The sequence below is a fragment of the Gadus macrocephalus genome, chromosome 10 (assembly GCF_031168955.1).
Source record: "Gadus macrocephalus chromosome 10, ASM3116895v1".
Taxonomy (NCBI): domain Eukaryota; kingdom Metazoa; phylum Chordata; class Actinopteri; order Gadiformes; family Gadidae; genus Gadus; species Gadus macrocephalus.
The window spans coordinates 19,683,349-19,699,043 of record NC_082391.1 but is presented as its reverse complement, the minus strand read 5'-3'; the positions used below and the strand labels follow the sequence as shown (position 1 = coordinate 19,699,043).

General features: G+C 43.4%; 2 protein-coding genes across 2 annotated transcripts; one reads left to right on the top strand and one right to left on the bottom strand.

Moving 5' to 3' along the window:
- The first annotated feature begins 365 nt into the window (after positions 1 to 365).
- Positions 366 to 11,143, top strand: hmmr (hyaluronan-mediated motility receptor (RHAMM)). Its single transcript, XM_060063085.1, has 20 exons — positions 366 to 535; positions 711 to 809; positions 892 to 971; positions 1,085 to 1,159; positions 1,588 to 1,776; positions 1,959 to 2,045; positions 2,178 to 2,289; positions 2,664 to 2,729; positions 2,919 to 2,992; positions 4,395 to 4,468; positions 4,551 to 4,897; positions 5,604 to 5,752; positions 7,142 to 7,359; positions 7,771 to 7,887; positions 8,323 to 8,535; positions 8,757 to 9,482; positions 9,598 to 9,670; positions 9,892 to 10,068; positions 10,533 to 10,704; positions 10,819 to 11,143. Exons 1-20 carry the CDS (start codon positions 490 to 492, stop codon positions 10,833 to 10,835), a joined length of 3,111 nt encoding a protein of 1,036 aa, XP_059919068.1. The 5' UTR covers positions 366 to 489; the 3' UTR covers positions 10,836 to 11,143.
- A 23-nt stretch (positions 11,144 to 11,166) lies between these two features.
- LOC132466061 (insulin-like) lies at positions 11,167 to 15,149 on the bottom strand. Its single transcript, XM_060063086.1, has 3 exons — positions 14,810 to 15,149; positions 12,297 to 12,494; positions 11,167 to 11,653 (listed from the first exon to the last, which is right to left on the bottom strand). Exons 2-3 carry the CDS (start codon positions 12,481 to 12,483, stop codon positions 11,490 to 11,492), a joined length of 351 nt encoding a protein of 116 aa, XP_059919069.1. The 5' UTR covers positions 12,484 to 12,494; positions 14,810 to 15,149; the 3' UTR covers positions 11,167 to 11,489.
- Positions 15,150 to 15,695: the final 546 nt, after the last annotated feature.

Sequence of the window (15,695 nt, the reverse complement as noted above, 5' to 3'; positions counted from 1 at the left end):
TTTTAACACATAACACGTATATCTACACAGCCCGATTGATTTCCCTTCACAGCCCATATTTAAAAGTTACGATGTGCAGCTGATATTGTTACCAGGTAACTGGGCTTATGTAGTACATTATGATACTTCTCTATTGCATTTGTAAATAATACAATATACTGTTAATTTTTTCAAAATTATGGTGGGTTATGAGATCGTTATGTTGTGAATGGTACAAGTTTAGTAACATTGACAAACGGGAAGTCTCTGTATTATGTTTATTTAGGACAGGTCTCTGGTGCCACAGCTCGGTCTCATTGGTCAGTATATGTATCAATCACACCCTGTGTGTGACGTAGGAGAAGCTCATTGGCAAAAGGTGCATGTGACGCATTTTTGAATTTTCAGCGGTGAAGCGTTTCTTGTCATCGAGTGATCAGTTTACCGTCTGCTGAGAGTCACGGAGATTTGCCACAGAGAACTCTTTTTAAACTACCGAGTAATTGAATAATGTCATTTTCAAGAGCACCTTTGAAACGGTTTAATGAAAATATCGGTGAGTATAACGACACAGTTGCGAACAATGCTGCAAATGCGTAGCTAACAACAGTTAGCTTCCCTAATGTTGTTTACCAAGTTTGCATGTTTGGATAATATGTGCTGATTTCGTTATCTGTCGGGGATTTTCTTCCTTGCATTGTAAATATGCTATTCTGTTCACATACGTGAAGGTTGTGCCCCAGCACCTGGCACATACAATCCGAAGGACGAGGGACACAAGGGACCTGCTTCCTTTCAAAAGTCGCAGCGGTTCACGACTGTGAAGCCGGGTGGGTTCCTGTCATTGGTACCCAAAGAATCCACCACGAATTCCCTAGGAAAGATATTGAAACAATATTTATTTATTTTCAGTATGGACATCTCCGATTCCTCCCCCATGTCCGGACGTCCCGATGACCCCCGTGCGTCGCACTATGTCTGTGGACGGCCTTGTAAGATCTCACTACATGTTTAATTGAGTCAAATAACGGTGCTCATTAGAGTGCTTTATTAAGCGTCTACCATTGCACCATCACCATTCTGTAACTGGTTCCTCGTCGCCTAGGTTGGATCAAGTGTGAAGAAGGAGAAACCTGGCATTTCCTTGGAGCTGAAGCGGCATAAGCTCTTGGAGAAGGAGGTATTTCAGTCATCCAATCCAAGTGAAAGTATTTGATAACGAAATGGGGAGCGGCAGGTGTCGTTGCTAGTGAACCGCCAATGGCAGCAGCTTAGATCCTTGAGCAAGATTCCCAAACCTTATATCCTCTTATGTATCTGAATTCATTTTTAATTGCTTTGTCTAGAAGCATCTGCTGCTTTTAATATTTTAAGAGATGCATAAGGAGCAAGTAGGGGTTGGGCATGATCTTGTCGTAATATTCACCCACCCCCCAGTACCAATCTGGCATCACATGCCACCCTCAATGTTAAAATCCAAGATTCTGTTTATACATGCATAGCCGTCTGTGTTTCAAAATTAATTTGCCATGAAGTCTTTGGCTGTCATATTTTTACCGGTATTTTATGCAGAAACAATTTCTAATCTGAATCCGTGCTGGTTTCCAGATCCGCTCTCTGGTGACGCAGCGCGGTGAGCAGGACAAGCGTCTCCTGGCCCTGGAGGAAGAGCTAAAGAGGCTGGAGGCCAAGCTTCTGTCTGCTGTCCGGGAGAGGACTGGCCTGACAGCCAGTGGCACAACCCTGGAGCGCCAGCTCGCCGAGCTCAAGAAGGCCAACGAGTTCCTGAAGAACAAGGTCTCTACCTTTCTCTTGTTCTTTGTACGAATCTATTGAGCCAGGTGCTTTTTATGCAGAGCGACTTGCAGTGAATGAGCAGGCGTATTGTGGACTGTGGACATTGTGCCTTAAGTCTTTTCTTTCTCCTGGATGAGACTTGTATGATTTGGTCAGAAGAGCTGTTTCTTTTCTTATTTTAGGTTTCTGCTGACACCACGAAGAAGAGAATTAACTCGCTCACCATGGAACTGATTGATGCCAGGAATAATTTGGATCTTAAAACCAAGGTTCAAACTTTTCAATGAAAATTATGAAAAGCTATATTATAACATTACATGCTCCCAATTGCACAGATGTTTGAATAGGTACAACCATGTGTTCATTTATTAAAATGAAACATTTATTTTTATGTTTTGAAGGAGATAAGCATGCTGCAAGTTAACACTGCTAGTCAGGTGAAAATTCTGGAAACAGATCTTCAAGCTGCAAAGGCTACGGTTAAGACTCTCAGAGAAAGGAACCAAGACCTTGGTAAGACATCAAAGAGCAGAAGAAACACCTTTGCATCTATTTGTTGTGTACACAAATTGGATCTGTATGCTTGATAGGGCCTAAAAAAAAAAAAAAGTTTGGTTCCGGTTTCCGACCGACCCTGTCAATTTATGTGCGACCCAAATTATTTTATGAGCTGCTGTAAAAAAGAAAGAAAGAAAAAAAGTCCTACCTATCATTCGCTGCAGTTTGAAAAAATTCAATAAAAAAATAATATAAATTCCCTACCTAGTCTACCCATGACCTCAACTGACAACCAACAGGAACCAAATGTTTATTTATTTTTTAGGCCTAGGAGAGCATGAAACATGATTCAGAAACTTAAACATGTAAATTCACTTTGTACACTACAGAGGACCTCCAGCAGGAAACTAAAGCACAGAATGAGGAGCTTTCATCAGAGACTGAGAAGCTACATGGTGAGTTGTTTTTGAGTATGTGAGTGATTTATCTGTCCGGTTTAATTCAATTCAATTTTATTTGTATAGCCCTTAATCACCATTACAGTCTCAAAGGGCTTAACAGGCCAAATATTTGTTCGGTTCTATTCAAGATTCCACCATTAGAGAATAGTACATAATGTTCTATCTTAAAACTGTTATTTCCAGCTGTGATTCAAGAGCTGAAGGAAGAAATCAAGGTTTTGCAGACATACCTGGATACAGCCAATGACCAAGTCCAGGTAAAACAGATACGTGTCGTATGCAAAAACGTTATTGGAGTCTTATAATGTTGGCAATTTATTTTGGAAAAGTGCTTTTCCTCAACATTTTAACATGACAAAAAGTAATAATGTTATGCTTTTTTTTTTATGGCATTTTCTAACCGTTAGCTATTCAACGCGTGTTTGCTCTTTATGTGATGGGACTTACTGTTTTAACGTCTGCTTCTGGCAAATATATGTGTGTGTGTGTGTGTGGGATTTGAGGGTACCTGACTAATGCTGAGTTAAAATGGTAGGTAATCACATAGACCAGTTGTTTTTTCAGGAAGCTCAGGTCATCGTAGTTTGAGAACTCCATGGTGTTTCCTAGCCTGGTCCTACCAGACTCTCGTACTTCATTTCATTTGTACAGAGAGTTTGGACCTACTAAATTGACAAACGTTAAAGGAGAAAAATGGATCTGGGATATGTTTGGTATGATAACGAGTTGGAATGTTCGTTTGGTAGCCAAAAAGCACATGTAGACGCAATCTTAGGTTGTCTTTTTTTTGGCCGATTCTAGCAAAACGCTGTGAACTTTGTGAACGCTGTGAAATTGCTGCCGGTCATGTGACCTGGAAGGTTTAATTTTAATGTTTTTTTTCTTTTTTTTTTACTTTCGAGAGTGTCTCTGCTGCTTGCAATGCGCATAAGTCTCGTAACTCTTCCTTCCCCAAGGCGGCTTCGCTGAGCAGTCTTTATTAGAGCTTAGATCAGGCCCAGATAATCAAGCCCGCACCGGCCCGAGCCCGGCCCGACACATTAACAGTAATTTCAATATCAACCCGACATTTCAAGCCGACATTTTTTTTAATACATGTGTAACTTTGTACACATTTGTTACTTAGGCCTACTCTGCTAAATATATATGTCATTATCGGGCTTATTTTCGATAATGACCGGCAACGTTCTATAAATTATCCCGCTTACTACACGGCTACTTGCCAAAACGAAAAAATAACGTCACTCACTTTTACAATTTATTCGTTACCAGCCTGGGTAGTGTTGATCAGCAGTGAAATAGTCAGCCAAAGACGTTGACGTCGCTTAGCAACCGAAGACGCTGGGGTTGAGAAGTTACCGGACTACTACCCATGCTAGTGAACGAAGTGTTCCACGGCATTGAGAAAACCCGTGTAATAAAGGCCTATAATATTTCTGTTTATTATTATTATTATTATTATTATTATCGTTATTTCTCCTCAGATTAGGCCAATAAAGCAATGTAAAAAAAAAAAACCTTGATCAAAGGCCCGGCCCGACCCAGCTCAAGGATAGTGGTGGGAAATATCAGCGGGCCGGGTCGGGTTAATCAAAACCCTCATACATTCCTTTTTTTTTTATTTATTTTTTTCCTTAATAAAAAAAAAAAAAATCATAGGATCTGCGCCTGAAGATTCGTGAGAAGACGGCGCTGGAGAACACTGCCTCCGAATCCCAGAGGAACTCTGCAGGGTAGGCACAGAGAAGTCTCGATAGCCCGTGTCTCAGCACACCCAACAAGGATGACACTGACTTTTGAAACGGCTCTCCTCAGGCAACTGGAGCAAGACCTGAAAATCTCCCAGGAGGCCCTGAGGCAAAGGGAGGAGGAGTCCAAGAATTACCAGGAAGAGCTTCTGGCGTCCCTGCAGTCCTTGCAGGACGCGGAGCAGAGGTTGGAGAGCCGCGGGGCGGAGCTGAGCGCCTCTCGGGCGGAGCTGAGGGACATTGAGCGGCAGTTGGAGCGTGCCAACGAGGAGGCGGAGGCGTGCCGGGGCCTGGTGTGTCAGCAGGGGGCGGAGCTAGCCAGGCTGCGGGAGGTGCTGAGGAGCACCGAGAAGGAGCTGGATGAGCGGATGGTCCACCTGGCGGGGAGGTGTCTGTCTTACGAGGAGGAGAGAGGTAGGTCCCCCTCTGCCTTGCCTTGCTTATCGTGTGTGTGTGTGCGTGTGTGTGTGTGTGTGTGTGTGTGTGTGTGTGTGTGTGTTAATGATTATTTTGATCAACTTAGGAAAAGTAATTGTGTGTACTGCAAAGGTCCAGAACAAATAAACAAAAGCAAGTGTACTCATTTGGACAATATGGGCCTTGATGGAAGTATCGTATAAGAAATGCCTCATAGCACTGAAAATACAAAAGCAATGGTGGATAGAAAGATACGATTGCAAAAAGATTGTCAACGACTAAAAGAAGGCAACCAAATACTAATTTGTCAATGACTAAATGGGAACCGTTGTATCAATAACCTATCCACCCTATTCAGTAGAAAGTGTCGAAATGCCTGTTTTGAACTGGGAAACGTTGCTTAATAAGGGAAAGCTATTCCACAACAGGATTCCACTGTAGAGGAATGGGCTACAACACTTTTGATCCTTAGGATCAAACTAGCCCTTGTTGTGTGATCCTGTTGGACAATTTGTAATGTAATGTGTTCCATCATCCTGCCCCCTGTCCAGTTGTATTCTTTAGTTGCCTTTCATTTTGTATGGTTATTAGTATGGTTTGCCTGTTTTTGGCCTGACTTGTCGTTTTATATAAAAGCGTCGGCTGATTGACACTTCAAATCCCATGTTACATGTCTTTTTGTTTTTTTTGTTTTTGTATGAAGGCAAGATGCAGGAAGAGGGGATGAGGAAGGTGGAGCAACTGAAGGCCGAGCTGTCCACCCTGCAGGAGGTCAGGAGAGAGGAGGAGGGGAAGGGGATGGCGCTCAAGCAGGCGCACACCGCCCTCAGTGAGGAGCTCGAGAAGGAAAAGGTTAGGAGCCAGGTCCACGTCTCCTTTGGGACCTTTCACAGGCCGAACCGAAGTGCATGCACACTGTCTCCACAATTTGTATTGATGTGAGTCAATACAAATTTTGTGAAGGGGTGTTAGTTGTAGTCGATTGCTTTTATTTTATGATTTTTTTGTACGTGCATTAATCTCCAAGTAGATTATTTCGTATCACGTTTTGTTTACAACATTAAGACTGGGTTGGTGTTAGGGCTGCAACAACGAATCGATAAAATCGATAAAAATCGATTGCTAAAAGCGTGGGCAACGAATTTGGTCATCGATTCGTTGAGTCGCGCGATTAATACGTCACTCGTAGGCGCGGCACTGTTTACAGCCAGCCGCCGACAGGTTGGTTCATGGTTCATGCACGCCCACAGCGAGCTTTAGTGTGAGCGACCACAGCTTGTATTTTGGTCACATGTCTTAACACTGGACTGTATATAAAGTGTTATACCTTCACTGTCTTTGGGTTAAAAAAACTCCATCAAATCAGTATCCGTCTAGTCCAACCGAAAACTCTGTCAGCTGCTGCTGCTGCTGCAGACGGTGTGCAGACGGGCTCGGAGTCGGCACCGCGTGCATCAACAGTCCTTCAAAGCAGCAGCAGTAGTAATAATCACTCAACCGGACGGTGTAGAAAGTCCCGTCAGTTAAAAATAGTAATCCAGTTTTTAAATCCATGTTAAAGTCGGCAGGATATAGAGCTAGTTAGCTTAAAAAAAAAGTCGCAAACAGTGTCAAATGTGATGTGTTCAGGTCGGCTCAGTAATATGATTGATGTGTTCAAATGCAAAAATCAAAAAAAATTGATTAATTTGGCGAAAACGATCTGTCATCTGAGAGAAATTAAGATGATTTAATTTATTTTTAACCGTTAGTATTTACCGGTTAAAGATCTTATCGGTTAACCATGGACATCCCTTATATACTGTATATTTATAAATGTATATCATACATTGTATGTTTTTTTTTGTGCTATCCCATTTATGTTTTTTTATTTTTTTATCATTTAATATTACTTTTAATAGTTCCGGGACGTTGGAGCAATAATCTGGTGTTTTTACACTTCAGCCTGCACTGTGAAATTAAAGTAATGTTCAGTTTTTGAATAAAGATGCGGCATTTAGAAATGTTACTTTTTTTATCCAATTCATTGATTATTCTGAAAATAATCGACGGATTGTTGCAGCCCTAGTTGGTGTACACAATAAAAAAATAATAAAAGGTACCATTATAACTGGTAATATGTATAGCTTTAAGGGACAGCTGAAAAGTAGGAAAGAGTCGCTTTCCTTGTCTTTTTATAAATGTGATGCAACTCCGGACATCCGGCTGTAAACCCTGTTAAATCCAGCGTTGTCTCCACAGTCGCTCGTGGACTCCCTGTCCCTGCTGCTGGAGCACGAGAGGGAGGAGGCGGAGGTGCAGCGGGCGCAGATGAAGGAGGAGATGGAGGTGGTGCTGGGGGAGTTGGCTCTCATTGAGGAGCAGGAGTCTCGGATGCAGGAGGAGATGGACCAGCGCCTGCAGCAGGAGAACCATCACCTGGTGCAGCAGCTGAGCCAGGCCAGTGCATCGTTGGACAGGTGGGATGTGGAAGACTGCCTGTCTTGCATACATTTTGTAAATGTGATGCAACTCCCGTCATCCGGCTGCAAACACTGTAAAATCCAATCCAATCTAATTTCAGTGTGTATTTGATTTGTATTTGTTGATTGCTGCTCTAGTCTCGCTTCACCTGCGGTATTTTAATTAACCGTTTTTATGGTCAATGTTGTACACAAATGAAATGTTTTATTAATATTATTTCTAGTTTAATAGTTGTTTTAGTTGTATCTGATATCTCATAGGCACTACCGCTTCCATCATGAAACTATACAAATATTTGATTGTTAGTTATGACTTTGGAAACTGACATTCTCGACCACGATTAAGATGGGCAGAAGGTTTCGTTTCCAGGTTCATGGACTAAAGGAAGGTTTATTTGGGGCTTTCAGGAAGAGCACTGAGGCTGCGTTGCTGGAGGAGAGTCACCTGACCGCCATGGCCAGACTCCGAGAGGAGCAGACGGACTATCTGAGCAACCTGGGTGGCATCGCTACAGAGCTGGAAAGGTAAACGGAAATGCCATTGAAAATGTGAAAAGTGTCTGGTGAAGAAAAAGTGGTGGTCTTTACTTAACCTATTTGCATGCAATGTGAGTGCACTTTTAAAGGGAACGGAATCGCCTTTGTACTGTGGTGATGTTGAGTGCAGGTCCGTATCGATTTATTGAATTGATAATTTCGCCTGTGAAATGTCATAAATAATGGCATCACGCTGCGAGGTACCAGAAGCCCAAAGTGCCCTAAAAAATTTGCTTAATTTGTCTGAAAGGCGAGCAATAACAATTTCATTTTTATTTTCTTCTTTTCTATTGAAACAAAAATGGTGTTTTATTTTTTTTTACTTTAACCAAGATACTGTTTTTATTTACTTTATAAATGAAAGGATTATTGAATCAGCTTTCCTAATAATAATAATCCGATCAAACTCTTATTTCCTTCCAGCACAAAACAAGCCCTGAGCGGAGTGGAAGACAGAGTGAGGCAGCTGGAGGCCGAGGAGGGACGAGTGGCTCAGCATCTCAAAGAGGAGCTGAAGCGAGTCATTCAGCAGAAAGAGGAGGAGATGGAGACAGTCATGCGGACTGTGGAAGAGCAGAGGGAGAGACTCCTCGCTGCCCAGCAGGCTGAGGGGACGGCTAGGGAAGAGCGTGTACAGTAGGTTTCTTTAAAATGATTGTTTCATACATTTGATCCTTCGTAACAGGACAGAAAATAAGGTTAATGTTATTAAACCCGGATGGAAAACTAACGCTAAATAGTATGCAAAACATGTTACAATAATATGATGGAAAAATCTATTATAATATGTAAGAAACACGTAGTAGAAATGTAATGATGCAAACAAACGCTCAAAACGCTGTCGTCTGCATTCCCAGAATGCTTTGCGAGGTGAAGACCCAACTTGCCCAGAAGGATGAGAAGATGAAGGAGATGGAGGGAAGCCATGTGCTGCTGCTTGCTCAGCTCCAGGAGGAGGTCTCGGTCCAGAAGCGGGAGAAGGAGCAGGCGCTGTTGCAGCTTGGGGAACAGGAAGGTCTCAAGAGCTCCCAGCTGCAGCGGGAGAAGGAGAAGGCCCACGCACTACAGGCCAAGACCTGGCAGGAACGGGACGAGGCGGTGGAGGAACTCCAGCGGACAAGGGAGGCGAACGCGGCGATGCAGATGGCCCTACGGGAACTGCAAGAGCTCACAGAGGCGGAGAAGAGCAAGGGACTACAGAGCAGGTCCGAGCAGCTCGGGCTTCACATCCGTCTGGAGAAGCTGGAGGAGGAAAGGAGCCGTCTTCTCTCTCGCGTGGAAGATCTGGCAAGGGACGGCTCGGCCCTCCGGGAAAAACTGACGAGCGCCGGGCAGGACGGTGAACAGCTGCAGGCGCGACTGGAGAGCTGCCGTCGGGAGAGCGTGTCCCTGCAGAGGGCCGTGGAGAGCGGGGAGGAGGAGAAGGCCGCACTGCGGAGGGAGCTGGAGGTAGAGCAGCGGGACGGGAGGGCACTGCAGGAGCAGGTGGAGCTCTTGGCTCAGGAGAAGGTCACTCTCCAGTGGGAGACGGCGGAGCGGAACCAGGAGCTCCAGAGACAACTCGCTGAGGCGCGGGAGAAGAGGTAAGGGAAAGAGGTTGGATCGTACTTGGTGAATTAATTGTGGGGGGGTAGGGGGTTCTGGTTTGTCGAGTTCTATATTTGTATTGGACTTAATGTGTTATTTCTTTGTGCTCAGTTCTTTGAGTTCAGAAGCGGAGCGCTGGAAGAAACAGTATGAGGACCTGTATTCGAACGTCAAGCCCTTCAGGGTAAGTCCTAAAAACTAACATTTCCATGATTACAAATTGATCCATAGTTTGTTATTTTTTATCTTTGTTTCACATCTTAGGAAAGCATCTCATTAATGACATTATCGCCCAACATCCAAGATTTTAAATAAAGCAACGGCGAAATGTCACTGTGTAGGTCTGGCAGTGCATATGGATATTGGTGGAAACTGGGATCACTGTGTTGCATTTTTTGGCTCCAGGAGCAACTGAACAGTTTTGCGGCACAGCGAGACTTACTGCTGAATGAGAACGGGGCGAACCAGGACGAGCTGAACCGACTGGCTGACGCTTACGCACAGCTCCTGGGTCACCAGAACCAGAAACAGAAGATCAAGCATGTGATCAAACTCAAGGAAGAAAACATTACCCTCAAACAGGTCGGTAGTCGAGGTTTTCAAAAGCTGAAACAACTTTAGGTTTTAGAACTTGAATGTATTATCTTACTGATTTAACATCATTAAACTGATACAGTAATTTATTTGATTCGAGAGCGTCTACATAATTTTTTAGATATTATATATATATATATATATATATATATATATAATATATTATCCAATCAACTCAAACTTACATAAAAGCTGTGTTCATTAATTGAGCCTTTTAATTGGGCTTATTTTGACTTTCTTAAACGTATATCATCATTTAAGCCTATTGAGTCATTTAGCAGACGGCTTTTATCCCAAGCGACTTGCGGTGCAATGAGTTGCACGTCATTCATGGGCAGGCTTGAGGTCCGACGTAGGTTAGCAACTGGTGGATTGAACCCGCTTCCTTTTTTGGTCAGGAGTCGCACAGAATCCACTACAGCAAGTTTTCATTGACTCATTTGTGTGCGTAGGAGGCGTCTAAGCTGCGCTCCATGGTAAGCCGCCAGAAGAGTGATTTGGATCACCTACGCTCGAAGCAGCCAGGAGCTAAGCAGCGCAGGTTTGATCCCAGCAAAGCCTTCCAACATGACGGCAGCAAGGAGAACCTGCAGCCTGACGCACCTGCTCTGGGCCTTAGGGAGGGTGAGGACGGGGCACTCCTCCGCTCAATTTATATTTATTTATTAACAGGTTAGTTATTTCCTTAAACTGGAGAAAGTCGGAATGGCTAACTGATGCGTTTTTTTTTTTTTTCAGGAAACTTTCATTTGTAGCTGGATTGGAGATGGGAAGACTATCCTTGCTTTATTTTTGGAGGAGCCTTGATGTTTAAGTCTCACTCGTATTTTTGTCTAATTATTTGAGAGATGCTACAAGTGTAAATATTGAGTGTACCCGGAGTATTGTGTTAAATTTTCTGCGATGGCTTTCTATGCTTTATCATTTGTTCTTCAAGTATGCCCCTCCCCTGTTAACATTACCATAATGTTAACACATTTCATATTCTCATGTTCTCCCTGGGTGTTTCTGTGTTTTTAAATGTTCTTTTGTAAATACAGATTTAAAAAAAATGAAACTGTTGAACAATCTTTTTCTTACGTGACATTGAAACAATTTTTATAGAAAAACAAATTGATGAGGGAGTTTGCATTTAGAAACCTACTTTGTAATACGATTATGCTGTGCACCCTTCTTGACCGTATCCCCTGGCAGCCAGCAGAGAGCACTCTAGGACTAGATGCAGGAGTGACGCCAAAGCCTCTAAATAGAAAACATTGTTCCACCCCATCTAAAAATAAACCACAGACCGTCACATTGGACCAACTTTATTTGCCTTTCGTGTCCATTAGAAGTGACCTTCTGCCAGCCGTGTGCACATATTGACGTGAAGCCCTTTGCATTGGCGCGCGATGACCGCTTGGTTCCAGTCAGTCGCAGTACCCCTCCAGGTGGCGAAAGCTGCAGGGTCTGTGGCAGCACTGCTCCACGATGCCCCTCTTCACCTTGGTCGTCGGGTGACCCCCAGGCGGGCCCTCCCCAGGCGGGCCCTTCCCAGGCCTCTTCTCCAGCCACGCCCTTTCAATCAGGAAACCTTTGAATTCAGAACGGGTCAGACACACAGACGGGTCCATTGAATAAAACATAGCTCCAGTACGGAAATAGACATGGCTGTTAATGGATGCGTTATCTGATCTCCCCAATCCTTTTAGTAAGTCTCTGCTTCATGTGTGATGTAAGAAGGGGGATCTAGCTCAGCTTGGATTCAACCTGCATTTATTTTATTTTTTCTCTTGTAAGAGAATGGAATCAAGATTTTCCCCAGTTTTAGTACAATGGCATGACTCGCCAAGGGAGAGTTGGTAGCCGTGCCAAGGCAACTGCCCTACAGTGAACTTCAACAAGGCCGCAGGGAAAACATCACACCATTAATGATGGGCCGGGCATCTATTAAACTTTTAACTAGCATGTTAACCCCCCACCCCATAAACATTGTTACTCCGGTTAGTGTCCAAATTGGACTTCTCATTATAATAACAATCTTTGATCACAGTGGGTGAATACCGCTTCTGTGCACAGCCAGATAGATCGGGGGATCATGTCCCGCTTCAAAACCCTTCAAGGGGACAATTAGGACATGATTCAGGCTGAAACTTTGACTTCCTCTCGTCACTTTGCTTGTTACTACCCTGCTTGCATTGCTTGTGTAGCCTCCATCCCACCCACGCAGTCCTCACCAAGCAGGGGCTGCAAATCCCGTTTTTTGATCACTCGTCTTGGGTTGTAGAAAAAGCCCCTATCGCCACATACAAAGTAGAGCGCATCTACTAGGTGGGACCCACAAAGGTGTCTGGTGGAGATTGGGGCCACCCAGGGGTGGGTCACGACCAGCAGTAGCAATATAGCCCATGGTACCCTGGCCATGGAAGGGTCGGCTTCAATGGGGGACAAACAAACACAGAGACAGAATATGAATGGTGTCTCCAATGGTTATGAGAACTAAGGATTGTGTGCGTCCTTAATGGCATCCCTCCCCACCCCATCCCTATGACAGTGGAAATAAACAGGCTACTGTTGTTTGTTCCCTAATTAAATGGGGCTTTTGTCAATTGTGGCATTACTTTGGAGAGTGCAAAGAACAACCAATGTTTCCCCCAATGTTTTTCTGTATTGAGAAAGAAAACAGCTACAACAGGATCAATACGTAGCGATCAACCCTTTTAGAAGTGAAAAGGCACACAGAGGCGATTGAAGAATGTGGTGGAACCAGAGAAAACAGAATAAAAATTTAGTGTTTCATTGAATTTCAAAGGGCCTGGATATGAAAAAATACCTTGCTGAAACACAGTCTTTAGAAAAGCAATGTGAAGCAATCTTATAACAGTCTCTTGACTTATAACAGAGTCAACCAGAGCGTGTGTCAAGTGTACGATTATGACTAATGAGAAATAAATGCTTTGATGGCCAAGATCTAACACCTAAGCGTTGATCAATAGGGGGACTGAGAGAAGCCATTTCTTGTGGACGCATATTAACCCATAAACACACTTCTGCACCCTTAAATAATGAAGTGCTGTTTTGAACCAAAGACCAATTTCACATTCATATTATAATGAAATCACAATTCATTCTAATTAAAAGGAAAAATTGGTTTAAGATTTGAGGATTTTGTTGGATGTTTCATATCACTCCTAATGGCCCTTACATTACTGATTCTACATAAATTCACCAACTTGGACATTCCTTTAATAGGTTCGTTAATTCCCCTCAGAATGTCCAAAGTGGATAAATAAATGCTTGACCTGAAAACTAAATTAATGATAGTAATGTTATTGCTTGACAGCAATGTGCGTTGTCAAGCCAGTAGCATCAACCGGTCAAACAATTTGAACAGTGATCTTCAGACAGGGCTGCTGGAGCATCTTGGATGAACTCATAAGGTTTAACAGTTGAGATTAAGAGTAGACCACAAGGTCTTGAACTTGAAGGAGGGTTAGGAGAGGAAGGTGCCAGTGTGGGTTTATAAGCCATCCCCATGCTGCCAATCAAATTAAAATCTGACTCGCAATATGACGGTCAGAGACCTAGCCGGCAGAAAATGTAAGGTTTCGTCTAGCGACGCGTTTAGAGACTGAAGTGTGAGTCTTAGGTAAATGTGACTGGCTTGAAGAGAACCCACATAAATATAAGAAAGGGAGGTGAGATACGCTAAAGGGCGTGACTCGAGCACTCTCTCCAAGGTGTTTGTACTCATTGTGTCACCAGAAGAAAGTGCGGCAAAAGGTGGAATTTATACAGGAAGAAGGTATCTACTTCCTCACCCTTTTTCCTAAATAAGATAAATGGCATGACATGTTTATCATTCCACTGTGTTGTGCTGTGTTTTTAATGTAAAATGTCATACCAAGTCCAAAAATGTAGGTGAGTGAGCATTGGACAGGGAGCTCAGGAGCCACACCCACTTCATTGAAAGGCAGCCGTACGAGCAATAGGCTGCTTATATTTCCGTTTCTGCTGATGACCATTTGGAATTTGTAACTTCAACTGTCCCTATTAGCGTATACCTGTATTTGAACTTTCCCGCGAATTTCGCAAGTGGACCGGTGATTAGGCTTTTCAAAAGGGCAACGTTGACTTATTGGGGGGTAGATATTGCTCAAATATGTAGATATATATTATTTTGCTTGGCATCATTGTCGATCACTGTGCAAGGTTATAAACAATGCGAGCCAGGTTAACACTCAGAACCGGATAAACTGGAGGAATAATCGTAGCACTAACAATAATATGGTCCAATTAGGCATATCATTTATAATATAATATGATCTCAGAGCCTCATCTCTTTCACATAAAAAACTGATTTATATAAAACATTCAAACTTCACTGCATTTATTTCCCGTTAAATCGCTTGTTTGCTATTCCTTTGAGTCTTTCAAGTTAAGTTCACTTGCAGTAGGCTACATAATTTGTAATATTATTTGTAGCCTACTTCCACTACTGCTGGTTTACTAGAGCGCAAAAGAGGCGGGGAGGGGGGGGGAGGTGGCTCTAGATTGGCAGCGTGTGATATCTGGCTCCTGGAGCCGTGCCAGGCTAGTCTTGGCACTGCGAGCGAGTTGCGCTACACGGAGATACGCTGCGGAGGAGCACTCACCTCTTAATTGTCTCCTCCTGTAATATCCATCTTTTTTTTTTGTTGCATGGAGATTGAATATGAATGGACAAAGGGAAGAGAAAGTGAGTCCTTACCTGTGTGTCGAGGCCTCGGGCAGCCGAGATGGTTAACTTATCAGCCACACGTGAAGAGGTGTATAGGAGGACTAAAAGATACAAGACAGACAGACTATTGGCTGCATTTCACTTTCAAAGCAGCCTCCTGCTACCCCTTCACCACCTCCCTCCCCTCGGTCCACCTGCTCTTTGACGTCCGCCGCAGCGGCGGTTAGCAGCCCTGTTCTGTAAGCATGTTGATCTGGTCATTAAGTGAATTAAGTGGTGACGATGTCTGTGACTGTGCGCCCTGGGCCTTCAGTTTGGGCTAAGGTAAAGATGGCAGCCTCCCCTCCCAGTGATGTGCCATATCAGGCTGAGGGACAGACACCATATGCCACCTGCTGACTCACATGTGCTGTCGTGACCCATGGTTACCACTAGAGGCCGCTATGTGGAGCCATTTATAGTGGCCGGCTGTATAATTATTGGGTTTCTTGCGTCTATTTGTTTGTTTGATAATTTTCTATTGTCTGGCTGTCTTTTTGTTTAGATGTCATCTCAAAACTCGACAAGGAATTGTATCTTAACACTGGCTTTTAATTGTTAAACATTTAATCTGGTTATTCTGGTTATGATCAGATAACTAACCAGCAGTAAAAGGTGGAAACACACACACACACACACACACACACACACACACACACACACACACACACACACACACACACACACACACACACACACACACACACACACACATATACAATCGATACAAATAGTGTACAAACACTTTTGTTCAAACATATTTCCAAAATCATCATGGAGTTCCTCTCTCTAAAACTATCACCATAACTATCCAAGATAATAAGCTTTCTCCAAGACAGCTCAGAATCCAATTCCCAACTCCTTCAAAGAAGAAGTT

Bases quoted from the DNA above. Each gene is read 5' to 3' on its own strand.
- hmmr (XM_060063085.1), top strand. From the start codon at position 490: ATGTCATTTTCAAGAGCACCTTTGAAACGGTTTAATGAAAATATCG. The intron at 2,046-2,177 runs GTTCAAACTTTT...TATGTTTTGAAG, and splicing joins ATTTGGATCTTAAAACCAAG to GAGATAAGCATGCTGCAAGT. The intron at 7,360-7,770 runs GTGGGATGTGGA...TGGGGCTTTCAG, and splicing joins GCCAGTGCATCGTTGGACAG to GAAGAGCACTGAGGCTGCGT.
- LOC132466061 (XM_060063086.1), bottom strand. From the start codon at position 12,483: ATGGCCAGGGTACCATGGGCTATATTGCTACTGCTGGTCGTGACCCAC. The intron at 11,654-12,296 runs GTGAGGACTGCG...CTGAATTCAAAG, and splicing joins GGATTTGCAGCCCCTGCTTG to GTTTCCTGATTGAAAGGGCG.